At 36.6% G+C, this 25,041-nt stretch overlaps 1 protein-coding gene across 1 annotated transcript; it reads right to left on the bottom strand.

The window, feature by feature from the left end:
- Positions 1-2,935: 2,935 nt before the first annotated feature.
- On the bottom strand, positions 2,936-23,385 carry LOC114323561 (putative aldo-keto reductase 2). Its single transcript, XM_082881630.1, is given in 6 exon segments — positions 2,936-3,435; positions 3,437-3,481; positions 4,024-4,126; positions 4,212-4,384; positions 22,698-22,898; positions 23,008-23,385. Coding segments are annotated over 6 exon segments (1,029 nt in total). The 5' UTR covers positions 23,221-23,385; the 3' UTR covers positions 2,936-3,141.
- Between the last annotated feature and the right edge of the window lie 1,656 nt (positions 23,386-25,041).

Here is a 25,041-nt window from a genome sequence, read left to right as displayed (position 1 = left end):
CAAGAGATATTGAAACAAGAAAATTCATTCTATAAATGCAAATAAAAATTAAAAAAAGAGAGATGGAAAAGAGAGCAACAACTCACCTTCATATTATCGAAGATCAATTGATAGAGAGAAGATGGAGATACATAAAAAAAATTTAAAAAAAAATTAAAAATTAAAAAAGAAGATGGAATTTTTTTTTTAGGTATAGAATTTTTCTAAATAAATTTAAAAAATTCTAAATATACATAAAATTTGACAAGAATAATGTGATAATGTTAATTAATGTGTATTTGATTTTGTTGTTGAGCCAAATAAAATAAAATAATATTGAATGTATATTTAGCTTTGGTTGTAAATTTTAAATAAAAAAAAAATTTAAAAAAAAGGTCAAGTTAGGTTGGGGAAAATTCAAATCCATTAGGAGATGGGGAGGGTAATACCTATGGGGAATGGGGAATGGGAAAAGATAATTATAAGGGAATGGGGACGGAAATTAATATCCACCCCATTAACCCTCATTACCATCAGTGTCCCTATTAATCAAGTCTGGATCCATCAGTGTCGCTATTAATCAGGTCTAGATCGATGTCTGTCTACAGCCTATTTTGAGGGGAGGTTACAAAATTATTTATTATTATTATTATTATTATTATTATTATTATTATTATTATTATTATTATTATTTACATTGGAGAGGCGATGTGAGTAGAGGTATGCGTGATGCGATTCAAACAGTTTGAAAATAAAATTATAAATTAAATGGTAGATTAGTGGACTGGCGGATTGGCAAATCGTTGTTTGGACGGTTTTGAGCGGATTGATAGATTGAAAAATATTCTAACCAATTATCAAGTATTTGCATAATATATAATACTAATTTGTATAAAATTTTCCATATATATAACACAGAGCGGAGTGGTTTCGAAGGCGGATTATAAATTTTAAAGTTTAATCCGCGGTTAGCAGATATAACGGTACAGATTGATATTGATCTGTGTGGTTTTAACATATTGGATGGTATTTTTTACATCCCTAGAAGTGATTCAAAAACGCTAAAAAGATAATAAACTGACTTTTAACCTAGATGCTAATGAGGCCTACAATTATCCACAACGGCTTAGAACTTGTTTGGAATGTGGATACAGTTTGTTTTTAATTTTTTTTTTTACAAAAAGATGTATAAAAAAGTAAAATAAGTGATGTGATTAGATATTTTGAACTTTTTGACTATTTTAGTTAAAAAACCAACATCCCAAACATTTCCTTAATACACCCACTGAAATTTCCTCCACACCCACATCCTTTTTTGAGTCCCGTGTTTTTAGGTTGTGTAGGATACATTTTATAGATTTGGATAAGAATTTTAAAAAATAAATAAATAAATAAAAATACATTTTACACCCTTTTTAATCAGGCTAAAATAGTCATAAAAAAAAGTCAACTAAAATAGCCAACCTCCCAAACGAGCTCTACATCAGTTTTGGTTTTGGTGTGTTTTTATTTATTTATTTATTTTTATTTTTTTATTATTGTCATTAGGAAAGCATATTTATGTGTTTTGCTAAAAGTTGCAAAAACAAAATAATTCGTAATGATTTTGAAGGGAAACAATAACCTCCCTAGTTTATAGAATTGTATTCCTCTCCATTGCATATTTAATATTTATAATGGAGAGCTTTTATTATATCATTTAATTAATGATCTTTTTTAATTTAAAAAAATTGTAAATTTATATTCCTATTTCATATCTATTAAATATGTAATGAAAATCTTTCATTACATACATAGTATTTGTGGAGTTTCCAATATGTGTTGGATAATTAGTTTAATGTGTATTTTCAATTTGATTTAGTTTGGTATTTAATTTTGTAATTGGAATAAGAATTGTGCCAAGAGTTATTGAGTCAAATTTGGACTTATTTTTAACTCGAGTTTGAATTTGTAAGAGATCTATTTGACTTGATTTGGATCCTCTAAAACTTTGAATTTAGAGTTTCTTAATTATTGTGAATTAGATTGATAGGAAACCTATTTTGTTTAGGATTAGTTTTAAGAATGATTATTTGGTTATAAATATGTGAAGCCTACTCGTTCGATTAGATTTTTTAGTTCCTTGCAAGCCCCCCATGTTGGGAGGATTTTGGAAGGCCTCTGAGTCTTTGGTAGAGCTTTTGAAGTTCCTTAAGGTCTCTTTTTGGAAGTTTTCTCCATGCTTGGTGATCCTTCATAAATATGTAATCGTTAGTTTTGAAAAATCTATATTTGTTGGTCTTGGAAGATCTGTATATGTTCACCATAGTTTGTTTGGAGTCGTCAAAAATGACTTTTTTAGTTTGGTGTCATTTTTGAAGTCTTGATTTAGTGAGATTTTATCTTGTTTTAGAGGGTTCAAATTTTGTTCTCGTCTCTCTTTCTTCTTTGCTTTGGGATCTATAATTATGTTTAATTAAATCTATTATATGTCTCCTTGTGAGAACTTGTCTCTCGGAAGTAGAGAGGATTTTGGGTTTGATAAGAAAGTATTTGAGTAATAAGTTTTGTGAGAGATTGTTTTGTCACCTTATAACTCTCAAGAGCAACTATCCTCTCGATAGTGAATTCTTCTCTTCACGTGTGAATGTAGACTAATGTTAAACCACATAAATCTTGATATCTTACAATTGTTTCTCTCGTGAATTTATATAATTTACATAATTCTTCTATTTCATATTTAAAACCATCAACTATTTTGATATGATTTTATTTTCTACGGACTTTTCGCACAACAATCTACATTTGATTTGTTCCCATAATTCATTTGGTCATTTCTCGATCCATAAACAAATAACTAATAAATAGAACAAATGTGTTATTTGAATTAAAACTTTTAGGAAGCATAAAATTTGAAGCCTTGATATATTTTCTTCAAACGTTAATAGAAGTAAGTGTAATTTAACCAACCATAAAATTAACCACAGAAATTTTAACTCCTTTTATTTATAGCTCCAATGGTGATGGACAAAATGAAGGTCCCTTCCCTGCTCACATCACACTCAACATGGTCTCACATAAAAACCAAATATAGATTACACACACTCCAAAAACAGAGGATCACAAAACCAAGTTCTTTTACAACTCCAAAGGAGCAACCAACACAAGTGAAAGATGTATTTCTTAAGATGTCCATGAGGACAAGGGTGGGGTGTCTGAATTCTTCCAAGTAGTCAGGCCCTCCCCATACCTATCTCCCTTAACTTTATCAGCTGATGCAATGGATTCAAGTTCAGACATTTCTTCCGGTGTTAGTTTTACCAACAAAGCTCCAATGTTCTGATCCAAGTTTGCAATCTTGGTGGTGCCGGGAATTGGACACACGTCACTCCCTTGGTGATGAACCCATGCCAATGCTAGCTGCCCTGGGGTGCACCCCTTCTTCTCTGCTATTTCATTAACTCGCTCAAACAAACATGTTTTTGTTATGCTCCATATTCTTCGGCTGGAACCTTGGTAGATGCTGCAAAAAAATAAAAAATAGAAAATAAAAATTAAATGAAATACATGATTCAGCATCAGAACTGTGAATCCGCCATACAGAGATTGATCACGTAAAACATGCTCTGAAGTTGCATCACAACCCAACACAATGCCTGTTTTCCCAATGGATTAAGAGAGTTTGAAGGACGAAATAAACGTAACTACATTCACTATAAAAAATTCGTGCCAAAAGATAAAAGAGAAAAGTTTTTCATTGAATAGTTACACATGTTGACAAAGTTCACCGGAATGTAGTTTAATACAAAATCCAAGAAGCGCAAAAGTAATTTATGCCCAAAGAAGCAGAAAACATACAACTGACATGCTATAAAATTACAATTTCAGAATAGGACTTTAATAAGTTTTATATATGAAACTTTCACCAACAAGCGCTCCTCACTTTTAGAAAACATGGTGTATTTTATCAGCTTATAACATCGATTACTTTTCTACAGTTTGCACGAAGAGAGAAAGTCAAGACTATTCACAACAATGTTATGATGACATTAACATTGCACAAACCTTTCGGAAGTCTTCATTTGCAAATTTCTCAACAAGCTTGGGACCTGATGATAAAAATCCTCTTCCTAAAGGACTGTATGCGACAATCCCAATGCCAAGTTCTCTGAATAATCACCACGGATATCAAATTAGCAATTTGGATTTCTTGTTATTCCCTAAAATGTCAATTAGCAGAATAGACGCCTCACCTGCAAGTAGGAACTATTTCTTCCTCCACATCTCTTGTCCATAAAGACCATTCCAATTGTATTGATGTAATTGGATGAACAGCGTGAGCTCTTCTGATTGTTGAAGGAGAGGCCTCAGATAGACCAATGTACTTTATTTTACCCTCTTCAACCAGTTTCTTGAGTTCTCCCATCTGGTGAAAAGATGGGTTACAAAAAGAAGAATCAAAGAAAAAAACAAGTAAATCATTTTGGAGACATGCAGAAACATGTATATGTAAAGAGGAAGGGAAGTAGAAACAAGATTATCATCCTACTCTACCACAGCATAATGTTGGTATATGATCAAACAATTTGGATGCATGCTTAACGTAAGAAAGAGTGCACGTTGATCGTAATCCAAAGAGTGTGGTTTGCCTTCATGGGTAATTGATCTCCAAACATGGGCGTTTTTACTTTTTTATTGGCTTAATTGATTCCAATTGTTTTAAAAAATTGCAGCACGGTGGTGAGTTGAGCCAGAACTCAACTCAAGCCTGTCCTAATTACTTGGGATCAGCTACATAAATCCAGTTCTCCAATGGATTTTATTTGATGTCATCTCCCCAAGTAAAGTATAGAACAAAACCCAAATGGGTTTAAGAAAACTAGATAAATCAGCAAGGGCCTGTTTGGTCATCCCAATAATTGGGGTGTTTGGGAAGGATTTTTTTTGGTTTTTTTTCACTAAAAGACAAATTGGTTACAAAATCAAAAAAAACAAATCCAAACAAAATATCACATCAAACCCCATAATCATATCACTTTTTCTCTCACAAACATCACATCCAATTACAAAAAAAACCCAACTATCTTTCCAAACACAAAAAAAAATTTCTCCAATAATATCCTACAATTAAAAAAGCCCACTTCCCAAACACCCACAATGTGAATTTGGCCCCAGAATATAATTTGAATATCTACAAAAGTTAGATAATTAGATTTGTTTGGCTGAAAACATGTAACACCACAAGTTGACAAAGCCCTTCTCTCTTTACGAGTTTTTAAATTCAGTCTTTTCTATTAGAATATATAATAATTTTAAACTAGATATGAAAGATTCAATGTTATTCCGTTGAACAGCTACACAAATTTGAACTATCTCATTTACAAATTGAAAAAACAAAATGGAATTAATTAATTTACGATGGACCAATTCATGAGGCAAATTTGGCACAACCGAAGGTACGATATAAGCTTTATCATGCAAGTGGAACTGCAAATCTTGTCATGTTAATTGAAGCAATTTATACTCATCGATGACTATGGATGGCAATTGGGTATAGAATTCATTGAAGAAACACAAATGCTAGTAACTAAAAGTGAAGAGCTGAAGTAGGAACACCCGACAACAAAAAATAGGGAAGAATGTCATATATTTTCAAATTTGACATCATCATCATCACCAAAAGGCTGGCAAAATACCATATCACAGTAGAAAGGCAAACTAGACAACATTGACTGAGAGAATAGCTAGCTCTCAATTGGAAATGTAAACTATAACATAATACTAAAACAAACACAAACAAAAGTGTATCAATATATATTGGCTTCGTTTGGAAAGTGGGTTGACTTTTTGGCTATTTTGGCCTAGGGCTAAAAAGCTTGGTTTGAAAGGGACTTTTGGCTTTTTTGGCTTTTTTGGTTTTTTTGTGAGAGAAAGAATGTAATGATTATGGGTTGGATGTGATGTTTTGTTTTATTAGGCTAAAAAACCTATTTTGTTTTTTGTGGCAATTTTAGCTGGAAAAAAGCCCCAAAAACCACTTCCCAAACATAGGCATTATTAACTTGGGTAAAATACACTTTTTACTGCTATAGTTTGACTCAAATTTTACTTTGATTTAATTTAGTTTCAATTTGGTTCTTCTGTCCAAATTACTGTCGATTGTTTCTACAGGCACACTTCATGAGAGACACTAGGGATGAGCATAATTTGGATTGGTTCAGTTTAGGAGAAAACCAAACAGAACTATTACTTGGAGCTTGTTTAGAAATTGACTATTTTAGTTGTTTTTTTAATTTTAATGAAAAAACATATAAAACTTAGAGAGATGTGATTTTGTATTTTGTCTTTTTGACTATTTTAGCCAAAAAAAAACCATATGCCAAAAACCCAATTTTGTGAAATTTGGAACCAAACTAAATTATGAAAATCTTACAAACAAAAGAGGCTGAGCAATTAAACCATGGTTTAGTTTGGTTCGATTTAAAATTACGATTTTTAAAAACTTTATCATCATTCACAAAAGGAAAATTGTAATATACACACCTTTGAAAGAGTTGTATCATTTGCACACTGCTTATGTCATTTTCTTCTTTAGTTATAACCATTTTTTTTTCTTCAGTTATAATATTATTTTAATTATAACTCATGAGATCTGTAATTATACTCCATATTGTGACATTTTTTTTAGTTATGACTCATAAAGTTTAAAATTATGCATATGATACACAGGATGTACCCTAGTGTTTCCCTTCACAAAATATTATTCATAACCAACGACTTATAAAACTAGTTATACCACTATAAAAAACATGATTGCAAAAGTAAAAGATTACAAATTACGTATATATAGAGAGAGAGTTGTACAAAATACTGCCCAATTCGTTAAAATCACACTGCATTAGTCAAATCGCTCTATCCGCTAAACGCGGTCTAAATTTTAAAACTTATAAACTGTTTTCGAAACTGCTACACTCGGCTATAATTAATACATATATATATTTTTAACCTATAATGAAATATCAAATTAAAAATGAGTATGAAGGAAATTTAATATGTGAAATTTATTACAAATTAGTAGTCGTATACATGAAAAAGATTATGCAAAATTAGTTTGGGTTATATATATAAAAAAATATTATATAAATTAATGTTATATATTATGCAAATGCTTGATAATTAGTTAAAATATTCTTCAATCCGCCAATCCGTCCAAAACTACTCAAATCACAATTTGCCAATCCGCCAATCTGTTAATCTGCCATTCGATTTATAATTTTACTCTCAAATTGCCTATATATATGTGTGTGTGTGTGTGTGTGTGTGTGTGTGTGTGTGTGTGAGATAATAATGAGTTACTTGAATAAATAATTTAATATATATTTAGACGATTTAGTTCGGTTCTAATCGGATCTGTAAATATAAAACCGTAACACGAATTGTGAAATACAATTTTGTTTATTTTAAAAATGAGGATTGAATCAAAGAAAACCTAATGTTTGCATCGGACCTGTATGTGAATTTTTTGATTGATTTTTTTAAGATTTACTTTTCAAAAAATTGAATTTTTTTATTTCTTATGTTTTTTTTTTTCACTAATTTTTTTAATATTCTTTTTAATTTTTAGATATACTTAACATAAAGGGAAACTTATTTACAAGTCCTTTTTCATACACTTATACTAGGCTAAGTCTTGTGTAATTTCTTATAGAGTCTCAAGTCTTATTTAGATAGAGATGTATTCCACAAGATTCTACATAAACGTAACGTGACGTGACACTTACATAAACGTAACGTAACGTGACACCTATATAAACGTAACGTGACACCTACATAAATGAAACGAAACGTAACTGTTAGGTTTTATTTCTTGGCAATCCCGTTTGACAAAACTCCTTTCAGTTGTATTTATTTTCGCACATTTATTTCAGTGAGGCTATGAGTGTTTAGATGCGAATCCAACCCGAATTGAGCCTTTTCAGAGAAGTTTGTGATGCAAATATTTTCAAGATTGCCACTTCGCTGATTATTACGGGGGTCGAGCTCTCAGCATCTCTGCAGTCGCCTGCAAAAGTACTGGATAGTGTGATTTGCCGCTCGAGCGGCAAAACCGACGCTCGAGCGTGGAGCCTGTATGAAATCACAGAATTTGAAGTCTCCGCTCGAGCGGGGGAAAGGGCGCTCGAGCGGACCGTGCGATCCCAGATTTCCAGATTTGATTAAAGAGTTGGTTTTCTTGTTAAATTAGGATTGCTTTGGTTCTCTATAAATACTTGGTTTTCTCCCAAAAACTAGGTGATTGATGGAACTTCTCCAGATCTTATTTTTGGATCTTAAGGTTTATATCTGGAGAGATTTTGCTAGTTTTCTTTGATGTTTTTATTGAGTATTCAACTCATGATCTAAAGAGAGTACATCAAAGGTTTGTTTGTTATACACAAAAGAGAGAGTTATTCTTCAGTTGTGGATTCTGAAGAGTTCGAGCCTGAAGCTTTGGTGGAATCTGGAGTGGCTCATCAGAAAGACAATTCCGTGGTGAAGATGGGGTTGGAAGAGGCACATAGAGGTTGGTTCAATTAGGCGTTGTGGATTCGCTAGGTAATTGAGAGTATACCTGTGTAATTCCTTTAAATCGTCTTAGTGGATTGTTCTTGTGGCTGTTGCTCGTGGTTTTTTTATCACAGTTGGAGGTGTCCAATTGTGGTTTTTTCCACGTTAAATCGTTGTGTCTCTTTGTCTTGATTGTTTGATTGTTTGATTGGGATTGTTATATTCTGCTTAAAATTGATACATAATCACAAATCAACATCTAGGGGATTTCTAGATTTTTCACTTGGTATCAGAGCGGGTCGTTCTATTTTTTTTTTTTTTAAAAAAAACATTCTTTTAGAACGAGATCTTGTTTGATTTGTGATAATGGATTCAAAGAGATCGGTTAATGATGAATCCTCGGAGAGTGATAATGAAGAGCTTGAGCAAGCTTATGAGAAGTTGTATAAGGAGTCTCTTAAGTTATTCAAATTCAATGACAAACTCACAAAGAAACTCAAAGCATGTGAATGTGAGAATGTCAAACTTAAGGAGGAGATTTCCGAGGCTAGGATCAATGCCATCAAGATAGCTGATGATCAACAAGTTCTTTGTGCAAAACTGTTGACTTGTGAGACAGAGAGGAATGAGCTGCTGCAAACCCATGCCATGTATGAAGAAAAGATTGAATCTCTTGAGATATCACAAGTTGCTTTAGAAGAACTAATGGTCAAGAAAGAGGAAGAGCTCAAGTGTGCTATGGCTACCATTGGGCTTTGGAACAAAGGATCAAAGACTTTGGAGGATATCTATAGCGACCCCGGTCTTTTCCCACTTGATTATTGTATCCGGACTTAGGTTCTGTAGATTCTATCATTGTATAATTGTTGTTGTTGTCCCTTATTTTCTCATTTGGAATTATAGGATGTGTTGGGCAGGTTTGTTTCAGGTTGGTTGGGTTTAAGAACCAAGTGTTGCTGTCCAGGTTTTTGGTTCTTCGCTCGAGCAAGGAGTTGTTCGCTCGAGCGAATGGTTGCGTTTGTTTTGGACCTGTAGCTGTTCATTCTTGGCTCGAGCGAGATTTTCTTCGCTCGAGCGAGTTAGTTCGTCCTTCGCTCGAGCAATAGTTCCTTCGCTCGAGCGTGTGTCTTGTTGCAGACCTGAGGGTTTGAGTTCTTCGCTCGATCGAGCTTTCTTTCGCTCGAGCGAGCTTTTGAGTTATTGGCTCGAGCAAGGCTTCCTTGGCTCGAGCGTAGTTTCTCTGTGTCTGGTCGCTCGAGCGACAAAGTCTTCGCTCGAGCGAGCCTGTCCAGTTTATATACCCAGCAGCGGGTTTTGATCAGTCTTTTCTTATTCTTTTCGGTTCTAAACCCTAGGTCTGACTTCTCTCCCTCAAAACTCATCTTCTCTTTAGGTGTTCATCTACTTCTAGTGTGAATCCATCTTAAGTTCTTTGTAAGAAAGATAGAGGGCGGCTTGGGCTTCATTCTAATCTGAACATTTGGTGATTTGGAGCACATTGGAATTTGGGCATTCATCTCTATCTTCTCCATTTGGGTTGTTTTCTTTGAGGTAGGGATTTCCTACTCCATTATATAGGTTTTGTTCTAAGTTTTGGTATTTTAACATGTTGGGGATACTTGATAAATTTTGGGAAAAACCCTAGTTGTATTATTGAATTAATTTGTATAAGTAATTCATGGAATTGGGAAAAGAGAGTTAAATTCATGGAATTCATTGATTAAATGGCGTAATTGGGTAATTGGTATCATTTGTCTATTGAATTGTTGACATAGTTATTTTCAGTTTAGAAATAACTGTGTTGGGCTATCGGTGGAGGATAGTCGTGATTGTTGTAGACATTGCATGTGGATTAGGAATAACTGAAACTAATCACATTGGTTAAGTCATTAATTTTGACTATGGCATTGATACAGAAAATACGTGTATTGATTGAGCATTGCATTTGCATACATTGTTTTGTGTGTGGGAGGAGATAGGGGATGTACTCCACGGTTTAGGGGAAGATAGGGGATGGACCTCTAAATCGGATTTTGTTTGGGAGGAGATAGGGGATGGACTCCATTAGCATCACTTTTATGTGTGCTTATTTATATAGAAGTGTTTTATTGATACAGCACTAAAATGTGTATCAATCTGGAAGTATGAAGTGTTTGATTTGAGCTTGAGTCTCATTTGTTTGTTGATATTGGAAGGATGTGAATATTATATATGTGATTCACTGTTGTAAGTTTGGCCAGGTTCTGAGCCATGTTGATAAAATTGGAAAGTAAAACGTATCTTAGACAATAGTGTCATGAGATTGTAAAATGAAGTAATTGATTATCTTGGTTAACCATCTGTTGAATACTATTGCTTTATTCATTGCTTATAAGTGGTTTAGTATATTTCTACTGGGCTGTGGCTCACCCTTTATGGGAACATCATTTTCAGGTTCAGGTGATAAACTACCTCCAAGGACTTAGCTTGGGAGGGTTTGGCTTCTGGTTTGAAGAAGACTGCCTTTAGTTAATTGTCTTTATTTATTAGTACATGTAAACATTCAAGCCTAGGGCTTTTCTTGTTTTGAGTTAGAACTCATATTTTTGTATCCAAGTGTTGGCTTGGAAAGATGTAAGCCTGTAAGGCATTTTATTCAATGTTACATGTAATGCTTTATTTAGTAATACTCTGATGAATGAATTAATATATTGTCTTCTTTAAGTAATGCATGTCAATGATATATATAATGGGTTATTTTTGAGGGCGTTACAACTTGGTATCAGAGCGTACCGGGTTTGAATACTTTGGGTACGTGGGAAGTGATTAGTATCACATTGGGTTCGTCTCGTTTGATAGAGACTTAGTGTAATGTTATATGCTTATGTGATAACATGTTTATGTGATTATGTGGGTATGGAATGTAGTTTCTAGGATGTTGATTGGACCCTTGAGTTTCTAGTAGTCTTGTTGGAAAGGCACTTGATCACTGCTGCTTCCAACCGGAACTATAGTAACGCATTGGGACTATCATTATCCGGGAATGAAATTCGTAGGTGCTTATGTGATTATGTGCTTACGTGGAATGTATTATTGTTGTCCATTGCATTAGGACGCGAGTGTTTAGCTTCGGCACATTTATTAATGTGCTAATGTCTCTGTTTCCTTTATTAGGATGTCAGGACGAGGACGCGGTAGGCGTGGTAGGCCGGGTAGGCAGGAGGTGCCTGTGCCAGAAGAGATTCCGGCAGTTCAGGAGGGAATTGGCCAGGCTAATGTGGCCGAGCCAGTAGGCCAGCAGGCTATGGGCGCTTTAGCTCGAGAGATAGCAGGAGCATTCAGGGAGTCAGTAGGCATTCTCAGAGCTGAGAATCAAGCTCAGGTTGTTGCTGCTGATGCAGGACCTTCCTTTCTGAAGAGGGAGTTCTTCCGGTCTAATCCGGATGAATTTGTGGGTGATCCTAAAGAGCCGCTTAAGGCAGATGAATGGCTCGAACAGACAACGAAGACGTTTGAGATGCTTGGCATTGAAGACGAGGGGTTGAGAGTGACCTTGGCATCTTTCCAGTTGAAGGGGGATGCAGGTCAGTGGTGGAAGTTTACTAAGGGGCGTATAGGAGGTACGTGGGAGGCTTTTGTGAATGCTTTCCAGGAGAAGTTCTTATCTCCAGCAGTCAGGGAGAAGCTGCGAGATCAGTTTTGTCAGCTTAAGCAGGCGAGTTCTTCAGTGGCCGAATTTGAGGCTGCATTCACTAGTTTGTCCAGGTTTGCACCTGAGTTGGTGGCGTCTGAGGAACGCCGTTGTATTGAGTTTGAGAAGAAGTTGAGGCGTGGCCTCAAGCTGAGAGTTGGGGGAACTATGATTTGGGATTATGGGCGTATGGTTGATGTTGCAGCCCACATGGAAATCATGATGCAGGAGGAGGAGGAAGGGCAGAAGGGCTCCAAGAGGAGTCAGGATGGTCAGAATGATGGTAGGAGACAGAAGGGTTTTAATCCCCAGCAGTCTCAGGGTAGCTTTTCTAGATCGACTTTTCCTGTACCGAGTGTTAGTTCGGGGAAAGGCAGTCAGGGAGACATTACCTATTTCAAGTGTGGCCAGCTGGGCCACAAGTCTCCAGTTTGTCCTCAGAGGGGAGGAGTTCAGAGAGCAGCATCTTCTTCGGCTCGATCTCAGAGCCAGAGTCAGGGTAGAGGTCAGCCACTCTCGTGTTTTCAGTGTGGTCAGCCAGGGCATATGAAGAGGTATTGCCCGCAGTTGGGTGGCACATCTGGTGCATCTGGTTTGAGGCCGACTTAGGGTCAGCAGCCAGCTCAGTCGGGTCAGGCCTCGAGGGCCAATCAGGGCGGGGCTTCATCGTCTCAGTCGGTGCAGCAATCTTATGCTCCTAGGGTTGAGCAAGTTGATCAGAGGTCGTCTGGGCGCGTGTATGCTGTTACCGCGCAGGATCTTGTGCCAGCACCATCAGTTGTGAGAGGTACCTTTTTGTTTTGCAACTCGGTTGCTAATGTTTTGATTGATACGGGTGCGTCTCATTCCTTTGTGTCTGCTGCATTTGCATCTGTTTTGGAGTTGGAGTTAGCACAGTTAGCATCTCCTATTTGTGTGGTATCACCTCTTGGGGGTGAATTGATTTTAAAACAAGGTGTTAGGGGTTGTGATATAGAGGTTGATTATCATAGAATCCCATTTTCCTTTGTAGTTATGCCTATGAGGGGTTTCGATGTTATTTTGGGTATGGACTGGTTATCGTCATATCGGGCAGTTATTGATTGCTACCGCCAGAGGGTCACTTGTTGTACCGTGAGCGGAGAGTATTTTCATTTTCTGGGAGACCGGGTTGGTGATGTGTTGCCACCGGGGTATGTTCCGCGAGGTCGGAGTGAGCTTAGTGGGCTACTTGCTAACCTTTCGATTAGTGAGGATAATGAGACTCAGATTGTGTTGCCAAGAGTGGTTTGTGAGTACTTGGACGTCTTTCCCGAGGATCTTGTTGGTTTGCCACCGCATCGAGAGATTGAGTTCTCTATTGACCTGGTGCCCGGCACGGCGCCGATTTCTATGGCACCTTATCGTTTTGCCCCAGCCGAGTTAGTTGAGTTGAAGATTCAGCTCCAGGAGTTGCTAGATAAGGGTTTTATTCGTCCTAGTGTTTCGCCGTGGGGAGCACCAGCCCTCTTTGTTAAAAAGAAAGGTGGTGCTTTGAGACTGTGTATAGATTACCGAAAATTGAATCGGGCTACGGTTAAGAATAAGTACCCTATGCCTCGTATAGATGATCTGTTTGACCAGTTGAAGGGTTCCCGTTGTTTCTCTAAGATAGACTTGAGATCAGGTTACCACCAATTGAGGGTCAGAGAGGAGGATATTCCGAAGACGGCATTCCGTACGCGGTATGGCCATTATGAGTTTCTGGTGATGCCATTTGGGCTCACCAATGCACCGGCAGTCTTTATGGACTTGATGAACCGGATCTTCCGGGAATTCTTGGATCGGTTTGTAGTCGTTTTTGTGGACGACATCCTTATCTATTCGCCTTCTGAGGAGGAGCATGAGTCACACTTGAGGGTGGTGCTTGAGATACTTAGAGTCCATAGGCTGTATGCCAAGTTTGGGAAGTGTGAGTTCTGGCTGAGGGAAGTCAAATTCTTAGGCCACGTGGTATCCGGGGAAGGAGTGTCTGTTGATACATCTAAGGTGGAGGCGGTGCAGGATTGGGCACAGCCTAAGAGTGTATTTGAGATCCGCAGTTTTCTGGGATTAGCTGGGTATTACCGTCGGTTTGTGAAAGATTTCTCCAGATTAGCTTCGCCTTTGACTAGATTGACTCGGAAGGGAGTCAAATTTGTATGGAGTGAGACTTGTGAAAAGTCGTTTCAGGAGTTGAAAGTTAGACTGACCACCGCTCCAGTATTGATTATTCCAGAGAGAGGGTTGGGTTATACAGTCTATTGTGACGCCTCACGAGAGGGTCTGGGTTGTGTGTTAATGCAAGAGGGGAAAGCAGTTGCCTATGGCTCACGTCAGTTGAAAATTCACGAGCAGAATTACCCTACGCATGATCTAGAGTTAGCAGCTGTTATATTTGCCTTGAAGATTTGGAGGCATTATCTTTATGGTGAGAAATTTGAGGTATTCTCGGATCATAAGAGTCTGAAATATTTGTTTGCACAGAAAGATTTGAACTTGAGATAGAGGAGGTGGATGGAGTTCATAGAGGATTATGACTTTGAGTTGCATTATCATCCGGGAAAGGCCAATGTGGTGGCCGATGCCCTTAGCAGAAAACCTGTTGGTGTCATAGCTAGTATAGCCATCCGAGAATGGGAGATGTTGGGTGCACTTGGGGAGTTTGATTTACTTCTGGGCGAATCCGTTGAGGCTGCGGCCTTGTTTTCCGTTATTGCACAGCCTTCACTTGTGACTCGAGTGTTAGAGGCTCAGAGAGGTGACTTTGAGGTAGAATCTCTCCGTGAGAAGATTTCCGGTGGGAAGGTTGAGAAGGGTTTGACGGTGTATTCCGACCTGAGTGTGAGATACCGAGACCGTCTGTTTGTGCCGGAGTCTTGCCGAGAGGAGGTACTCCGAGAGTTTCATCATTCACGCCTTGCGGTGCATCCGGGAGGCACTAAGATGTATCAGGATTTGGGTCGCCAGTTTTGGTGGCAGGGTATGAAGAGAGATGTGGTAGCTTTCGTATCTAAGTGCCTTACTTGCCAGCAAGTGAAGGCCGAGCATCAGAGGCCAGCGAGTTTGTTGCAACCCTTGCCTATTGCCGAGTGGAAGTGGGAGCATGTCACTATGGACTTCGTTGTAGGTCTTCCGAGGACTCAGCGGGGTAGTGATGCTATTTGGGTGGTTGTAGACCGGTTGACTAAGTCGGCGCACTTTATTCCTATGCGCGTGAGAGATACGGTGGATCATCTTGCCGACTTGTATATTCGGGACATAGTGAGATTGCACGGGGTCCCAGTGACGATCGTCTCAGATAGAGATCCTCGTTTTACTGCCAGGTTGTGGCAGAGTTTGCAGAGTGCCTTAGGCACTAAGTTGACCTTTAGCACGGCTTATCATCCTCAGACTGATGGACAGTCCGAGCGTACTATTCAGATACTTGAGGATATGCTTCGGGGTTGTGTTCTAGATTTTAGTGGGTCGTGGGAGAGGCACTTGCCGTTGGTGGAGTTTGCCTATAACAACAGTTTCCAATCTAGTATCGGTATGGCACCATTTGAGGCCTTGTATGGCCGACCGTGTAGATCTCCTGTGTGTTGGGCTGAGGTGGGTGATGCACCTCTGTTGGGTCCTGAGTTAGTGAGAGAAACGACGGAGAAAGTTGAGCTTATCCGTAAGAGGCTTGTTACAGCACAGAGTCGTCAGAAATCTTATGCCGACCGTAGGAGGAGACCCTTGGTGTTTGCGGTGGGTGATCATGTCTTTCTGAAGATATCACCTAGACGGGGTTTAATGAGGTTTGGGAAGAGTGGGAAGTTTTCCCCTCGGTTCATTGGTCCGTTTGAGATCCTTGAGAGGATTGGCGAGGCTGCTTATCGTTTAGCTTTGCCGCCGCAGTTGTCCGGAGTACATGACGTGTTTCATGTGAGTATGCTTCGGAAGTATGAGCCGGATCCATCACATGTGTTGGATTGGACCGATTTAGTGGTTGATGAGGATGTCTCGTATGAGGAGAGACCGGTTCGGGTATTGGATAGGCGGGATCAAGTTTTGCGAGGCAAGACCATCCCTTTGGTAAAAGTTTTGTGGAAACATCATGGAGTGGAGGAAGCCACTTGGGAGCGTGAATTGGAAGTCCGCGAAAAATACCCGAACATGTTTATTCATTTGTAATCTTGTATTTAGATTTTGTAATGTTGTTGAACTTAAGAACTTTACATATGTCTTAAGTTGTAAAACGTTGAGTATGTTTTGGTAAATGGGTGTATCTTGAAACTTACTTCATTATAGAAGTTTAGTATAGCATTGCATATGTTGATTACATTGCTGAGTGTGTTATATATATCATGCAATTGAATATGATATGGGGATTGTTAACATTGAAAGGAATAATGCATAATAATGATACAGGTTGAGATTTATGTTGTGTTATATATTTAATATGAGATGCCTCTTGATAAAGAGATGAAATGACCAGTTTTGGGTTAAGATGTTTACTAATGAAAAAAAAAAATTGTTTTCAAAAACTTATGCTTAATTTCGGGGACGAAATTCTTTGAAGGGGGGGAGGTTATAGCGACCCCGGTCTTTTCCCACTTGATTATTGTATCCGGACTTAGGTTCCGTAGATTCTGTCATTGTATAATTGTTGTTGTTGTCCCTTATTTTCTCATTTGGAATTATAGGATGTGTTGGGCAGGTTTGTTTCAGGTTGGTTGGGTTTAGGAACCAAGTGTTGCTGTCCAGGTTTTTGGTTCTTCGCTCGAGCGAGGAGTTGTTCGCTCGAGCGAATGGTTGCGTTTGTTTTGGACCTGTAGCTGTTCATTCTTGGCTCGAGCGAGTTAGTTCGTCCTTCGCTCGAGCAATAGTTCCTTCGCTCGAGCGTGTGTCTTGTTGCAGACCTGAGGGTTTGAGTTCTTCGCTCGATCGAGCTTTCTTTCGCTCGAGCGAGCTTTTGAGTTGTTGGCTCGAGCAAGGCTTCCTTGGCTCGAGCGTAGTTTCTCTGTGTCTGGTCGCTCGAGCGACAAAGTCTTCGCTCGAGCAAGCCTGTCCAGTTTATATACCCAGTAGCGGGTTTTGATCAGTCTTTTCTTATTCTTTTTGGTTCTAAACCCTAGGTCCGACTTCTCTCCCTCAAAACTCATCTTCTCTTTAGGTGTTCATCTACTTCTAGTGTGAATCCATCTTAAGTTCTTTGTAAGAAAGATAGAGGGCGGCTTGGGCTTCATTCTAATATGAACAATTGGTGATTTGGAGCACATTGGAATTTGGGCATTCATCTCTATCTTCTCCATTTGGGTTGTTTTCTTTGAGGTAGGGATTTCCTACTCCATTATATAGGTTTTGTTCTAAGTTTTGGTATTTTAACATGTTGGGGATACTTGATAAATTTTGGGAAAAACCCTAGTTGTATTATTGAATTAATTTGTATAAGTAATTCATGGAATTGGGAAAAGAGAGTTAAATTCATGGAATTCATTGATTAAATGGCGTAATTGGGTAATTGGTATCATTTGTCTATTGAATTGTTGACATAGTTATTTTCAGTTTAGAAATAACTGTTTTGGGCTATCGGTGGAGGATAGTCGTGATTGTTGTAGACATTGCATGTGGATTAGGAATAACTGAAACTAATCACATTGGTTAAGTCATTAATTTTGACTATGGCATTGATACAGAAAATACGTGTATTGATTGAGCATTGCATTTGCATACATTGTTTTGTGTGTGGGAGGAGATAGGGGATGTACTCCACGGTTTAGGGGAAGATAGGGGATGGACCTCTAAACCGGATTTTGTTTGGGAGGAGATAGGGGATGGACTCCATTAGCATCACTTTTATGTGTGCTTATTTATATAGAAGTGTTTTATTGATACAGCACTAAAATGTGTATCAATCTGGAAGTATGAAGTGTTTGATTTGAGCTTGAGTCTCATTTGTTTGTTGATATTGGAAGGATGTGAATATTATATATGTGATTCACTGTTGTAAGTTTGGCCAAGTTCTGAGCCATGTTGATAAAATTGGAAAGTAAAACGTATCTTAGACAATAGTGTCATGAGATTGTAAAATGAAGTAATTGATTATCTTGGTTAACCATCTGTTGAATACTATTGCTTTATTCATTGCTTATAAGTGGTTTAGTATATTTCTACTGGGCTGTGGCTCACCCTTTATGGGAACATCATTTTCAGGTTCAGGTGATAAACTACCTCCAAGGACTTAGCTTGGGAGGGTTTGGCTTCTGGTTTGAAGAAGACTACCTTTAGTTAATTGTCTTTATTTATTAGTACATGTAAACATTCAAGCCTAGGGCTTTTCTTGTTTTGAGTTAGAACTCATATTTTTGTATCCAAGTGTTGGCTTGGAAAGATGTAAGCCTGTAAGGCATTTTATTCAATGTTACATGTAATGCTTTATTTAGTAATACTCTGATGAATGAATTAATATATTGTTTTCTTTAAGTAATGCATGTCAATGATATATATAATGGGTTATTTTTGAGGGCGTTACAATATCATTGGGTCTCAACACATGAGTTGTGACAAGAGTGGCATTGGCTTTGGTGGTAAGAAAGAGCAAAAACAGAGTGCCTCCTCATCTTATGATACAAGAACTCAAGGAAAGGGAGGACAAAAGATTCAACGAGAGGAAAGACTTCTCAAACTCCCTAGAGTTGGTAAGGTAAAAGAAAAGAAGGTACACCCTATTTTTATTTGTCATCATTGTGGTATGCATGGTCATATTCGCCCTTATTGTTATAAGTTGCATGGGAAAGTGTCTCAAAAGGGTAGAAATTTGAATACTTTTTGGGTTAGGAGACAGCCTTACATGTCTAAGCGGAATACCTAGATTCATGAGGGTGTTCACAACACCGCGACATTTACCAAGACCGCTAGACCTGATTTTGTTAAGACCAAAAAGATTTGGGTGAGAAAAGTTGACTTGTGTTAATTTGTTTGGTCGTTTTAGTTTATAGGTTTTTGTGTGTTTTTTTTTCGGGTCTTTTAATGTGTGCTTGTTTGTTTTTTGTCTTACTTTGGTTAAGAAAAAAAAAAAAAAACCAAAAAGATTTTCTTAGTATGGTTTTGCAAGCTTGAAATTTTTGAGTGGTCCTTGGTGCATATTGGATTTGATAAGAATATCCATTACATGTTAATATGTGTGTGCTTTCTGTGGTCATTACTCATTTTGGAGTGTGTGTTCTTTGATTAGTATGTCTCATTCTGTACACACTCTTGGATTAGCAAATTTTGGAGTCTTCCGCCTTAGTGATTATTTATTTTTGGACTTCTGGCATTGTATCTTTTGCTTTTCTAGAGGAATTGACCTATACTAGCATATCATGGGTGATGTTGAGTCTCTTAACCACCTACCATCTTTTTGCACCTCCATGGCTTTCCCCTCTATTCTTTGCAGTCTAGCCATGAGGAAAAGGCTACCTCAGAGCCACCAACCAGGCCATCCTTATTATATCCATGCTTCTCTGGTTCGGTTTCCATACTCTTGACGTGTCAGCCACCAATGATTGTGCAAAAGAAAAAGAAAAAGAAAAAGAAAAAGAAAAAGAAAAAGAAAGAGAAGAAGACAAAATATGCAAAAGAAAGAAAAAAATGTGCATAAGAAAGAAAAAAAAAAAAAGGAAAAAGATTCATTGATTGAGGGGGAGCCTCCGCCTTTACTCACCAAATACCCCTTGATTCCTAGTGGTTTGACTTTCCTTTGTCGTGCTTAAGATTCTCTTGTCAGAGGTCCGGCTTTCATATCACTACTAGGATTGAATCTAGTATTTGTCGAACTTCAAGTTTCACACACACACTTTTCTCATGGGATCTATGCTTTTCACATAATGCATCACTTTCTTTCATGAGGAATTTTCTACAGACTGTGCACATTGTGTTTTCTTGTAATGGTGCTTCTTGGATAATCTTATGTGTTTTAAGGTACTATTCTGAAATTTCTGGATTGCTCCACCATATTATTTTTGTCGATTTCTTCTTGTTCGCTGTTTTCAGTGTTTGTGGTTGCTTTTAGTGAGGGGGAGTTTGATTCATCTTGATTTGGGTTGGTAAGGAAGTTTGGTTTATCATTGCAAGAGTTTGTTTAGCATGAACACTTTGATATGTTTGATAAGGGAGATTGGCTATATGTTTTGCATGTTACTATGCATTATTTGCCCTTCTTGTATGTTCATGGTATTTACATCGTCATATCATTGCTTGTGTGGTTTATGATCTTGCTTTTGTTGTTTGAGAGTTGTTTTTCATGAGTCTTAGTTTTCATCTATTCATGTTTTTCATCTCATGTTTCAAGATAATCATGTCATATGTCTCTTGCTTTTTCATATACTCTTGTGGGACTAATTGTTGTTTTGGAGATTGTGGCACTAATAACTATTTTGCAGATCATGACCTTGAGAAAGAAGTTGGTTTTGTTGGCTGTAATGGGTTGGGGTGTTTAGGATTTTATTTGTTAGGTGTGTTTTGTCACGGCATTGCCAAAGGGGGAGATTGTTAGGTTTTATTTCTTGGCAATCCCGTTTGACAAAACTCCTTTCAGTTGTATTTATTTTCGCACATTTATTTCAGTGAGGCTATGAGTGTTTAGATGCGAATCCAACCCGAATTGAGCCTTTTCAGAGAAGTTTGTGATGCAAATATTTTCAAGATTGCCACTTCGCTGATTATTACGGGGGTCGAGCTGCCCGGTCAGCTCGCGGCCCGAAGCAAAATGCAAAAATGCATTCAAAGTTGCCTGTCCGATCATGTTATATTTTTCCAGTTTTTCCAGTTTTGGCCTTCCCGCTCGAGCGGGGAAACAGGCGCTCGAGCGGGGATTGGAAGCTCTCAGCATCTCTGCAGTCGCCTGCAAAAGTACTGGATAGTGTGATTTGCCGCTCGAGCGGCAAAACCGACGCTCGAGCGTGGAGCCTGTATGCAATCACAGAATTTGAAGTCTCCGCTCGAGCGGGGGAAAGGGCGCTCGAGCGGACCGCGCGATCCCAGATTTCCAGATTTGATTAAAGAGTTGGTTTTCTTGTGAAATTAGGATTGCTTTGGTTCTCTATAAATACTTGGTTTTCTCCCAAAAACTAGGTGATTGATGGAACTTCGCCAGATCTTATTTTTGGATCTTAAGGTTTATATCTGGAGAGATTTTGCTAGTTTTCTTTGATATTTTTATTGAGTATTCAACTCATGATCTAAAGAGAGTACATCAAAGGTTTGTTTGTTATACACAAAAGAGAGAGTTATTCTTCAGTTGTGGATTCTGAAGAGTTCGAGCCTGAAGCTTTGGTGGAATCCGGAGTGGCTCATCAGAAAGACAATTCCGTGGTGAAGATGGGGTTGGAAGAGGCACATAGAGGTTGGTTCAATTAGGCGTTGTGGATTCGCTAGGTAATTGAGAGTATACCTGTGTAATTCCTTTAAATCGTCTTAGTGGATTGTTCTTGTGGCTGTTGCCCGTGGTTTTTTGATCACAGTTGGAGGTGTCCAATTGTGGTTTTTTCCACGTTAAATCGTTGTGTCTCTTTGTCTTGATTGTTTGATTGTTTGATTGGGATTGTTATATTCTGCTTAAAATTGATACATAATCACAAATCAACATCTAGGGGATTTCTAGATTTTTCAGTAACGTAACGTGTCACGTTACGTTTCGCAAACTTAATGAGTTTTTATTTTTTTAAATTGAATATGAAAATGTTACTGACTTATGTTGGTGCCACGTTACGTTTCATATAAACATGATCTATGGTAACATTTAATTTCCTATATAGTAAAATCATATATTGGAAATTGAATGTTGCCATAGATCATAGGTGTCACGTTACGTTTATGTTGGTGTCATGTTACGTTACGTTTATGTAGATATGATCTATGGCAACATTCAATTTCCTATATAGGAAATTGAATGTTGCCGTTACGTTTATGTAGGTGTCACGTTATGTACAGGTGTCACGTTACGTTTATGTATGTGTCACAATACGTTACGTTTATATAGATATGATCTATAGTAACATTCAATTTTCTCTATATGGTTTTACTATTATTTATAATATTAACAACTAATATTGAAATCAAATGTGTCAACAAACTTCCCACATGACTTATGGGAACATAAGTTTTTAAATAGGACCATATGTAGCATAAGTCTCCCTAATAGGACTTATAAATAATTTTCCCTAACACAAATATATTTAAAAATATAATATTTATGAAATTTTTTTAAAAAAATTCACTAAATATCAAAAACACAAAAAAAATAAAAATAAAGATTCAATACATTTTTTATAATTTTATATATTTATTATTTTTTTATAAATATTTTATTTTTTAATATATCTGCATCAAAAAAATTACTTAAAATTTTAAAAGCATTAAAAAAAATTAAAAATATAAAATATTAATTTTCAAAAAATTAAATTAAAAAAATTAAAACCAAACACATTAAATAATTTTAAGTACAGACAAAATGTTCAAATTAGAGAGAGAGAGAGAGAGAGAGAGAGAGAGAGAGAGAGAAGGGGGGTTGAACCGTGATTTCAATGGGGACGCGGGTGTCAATCCGATGCTGGTAATAGAGATCGATGCAATCCATGTCCAGCCTCTCCAAGCTCGCCTCACATGCTGCCCGTACGTATCCCGGATCACCTCGAATCTCTCTCTTTCCGTTAGCAAAGTCGATCCCAAATTTCGAAGCCAATTCAACTTTGTCTCTCATCCCTCCCTTGAGTGCCTGCTCATCAAAATCAAAATCAAAATCAAAATCAAAATTAAGATCAACTCCACCACTTGTTATGAATAGAAATCAAAGAGTAGGAAATTGAATTAATAATATGGGCGACCTTGCCGAGGAGGATTTCGTTGGTGTGAGGGCCGTAGATGTCGGAGGTGTCAAGGAAAGTGACGCCGGAGTTGATGGAGTGGTGGATGAGTTTGATCATGTCTTCTTCCGGCTTTGGAGGCCCGTAGCCGACTGACATCCCCATGCATCCCAGTCCCTGTTTGGACACCTCTAGACCTTGTGATCCCAGCTTCATTCTCCCTACTTTCGCCATTTCTCTCTCTCTCTCTCTCTCTTGCTTCTCTCTCTAGATGTATTAGTCAAAGACAAGTGTAGTAGTATGAATGGAGATGGTGTGATGAGCACTCAACTTTTACAATGAGAGGAAAAGAGGATATGCTGCTCCTGCTCCCGCTCCCGGACAAATACATTGGTGTCTGTCCCAATTAGTATTTTTGTTTTTTTGTTTTTTTTTTTTTTTTGAAAGAGACTATGGCCTTGCAAAACAATTAGTAAAGATAAAATAACTTAAAATTATTAATAAAATAAAATTTTATATTTAAATTATAATATTTTATTTTTTTAATTATCAAATCAATTATAAAAAAATTAACTTTTTCAAATATATTTTTTTAATCAAGTTGAAATAGTCATATAAAAAAAAACTAATAAAAAAGTCAATTAAAATAGACAATTTGCCAAACGAGTTCTACATCAATTTTAGTTTTGATCTTTTAAATATATGTATATATATATATTTTTTTTAAATTTTGTTATGTTTTTTTTTTATTTTTTGATGAAAGAGACTATCTGTTTTGGTTTTGTTCTTTTAAAAACATTTTTTTTAATTTTTTTAATTTTGTATTTTAATTAATTTTTGTATATATATTTAATTAAATTTATTTTAAAAATAAAATATTTATAAAGAAATCTTTAAAAAAATTAATAAATACAAAAAAAAATTTAAACATATACTATATATTTTTTTATTTAGTGTAGTTTTTAAAGACTTCTTCACAAACTATATATATTTTAAATATATCTAGATTAAATGAATTAAAAATTAAAAAAATAATTAAAATATTAAAAGTTTGAAAATTATTTTTGAAACTTTAAAATCAAATAAAATTCTATATTAATTTTTTAAAAACAAGAGGTTAAGTAAGTGGTTTTAGTTTAAGGTTCCTAATATTTAAATTTTATTAGATAAAGGACATGCAACATTTTTATAATAGTTTAGGTCCATAAATATTTTTACAGAGAAATTTCAGCATAGAGAACAAATTTCTCTGTGACAAATTAATTTTTTTTTAAAAAAAAATTCTCTAATAATATTATTAAGGGACCTTAACTAAAAACCAAAAAAAAAATATTTTGAACCTCTTCTACTATCAAAAATTAGAGAGGAATGTTTCACCAATTTTCTCGTTAAGTAATACAATGTGAATGATGTGGAGTTTTATTAAGATTGTCTAATAACCAACATTAAAACAGTGGATCAAGGAGCATCAATCCAATACTATCAAATAATCAATATGAAAAGAGTAATGTTATATAAGCATAATTTTTATACAAAAGTTTCATACCAAATGACAAATTTATTTATGATTTTGTTTAATCAAAATATCTATTATTATGTCTCATAATTATAAATAAGTTATTAATATATCATTTTAAATACATTTTTTTATATAAATTGTAAGAAATTCTATTTGTAAATTATTTTTCCAAATAAAAAATTAGGGCGCTAGATGGATTTGCCCCAACAATAGCCTAATTAGAAATGATACTGACGCCTACAAACACCTCACTCCCACAGCTTCACACACACGAGAAAAGAAAAATTACAAAAATAAAATACACATGATCCATTACAATTATTTGGAAGTCATGTCCCCCAAAATGGGTCCCAAGTAATTTCCATAGTCTAATGCCCCCGTAGGCCGGACTGGTTGGTGAAGTGTAGAAAAAGACAACCCACCCAAAAAGATAAAAAACAGACAAAAATTGCTTATGCCAGCGCCTACGCATGTGAATAATTTCCGGGCTATGGTCCGGATCCGTCGATGTCGCTATTAATCAGGTCCGATCCTTG

The sequence above is a fragment of the Camellia sinensis genome, chromosome 7 (genome assembly GCF_055761805.1).
Source record: "Camellia sinensis isolate YWXY chromosome 7, ASM5576180v1, whole genome shotgun sequence".
NCBI lineage: Eukaryota > Viridiplantae > Streptophyta > Magnoliopsida > Ericales > Theaceae > Camellia > Camellia sinensis.
The sequence above is the reverse complement of the archived record's forward strand: the minus strand, read 5'-3'. Positions and strand labels throughout refer to the sequence as shown.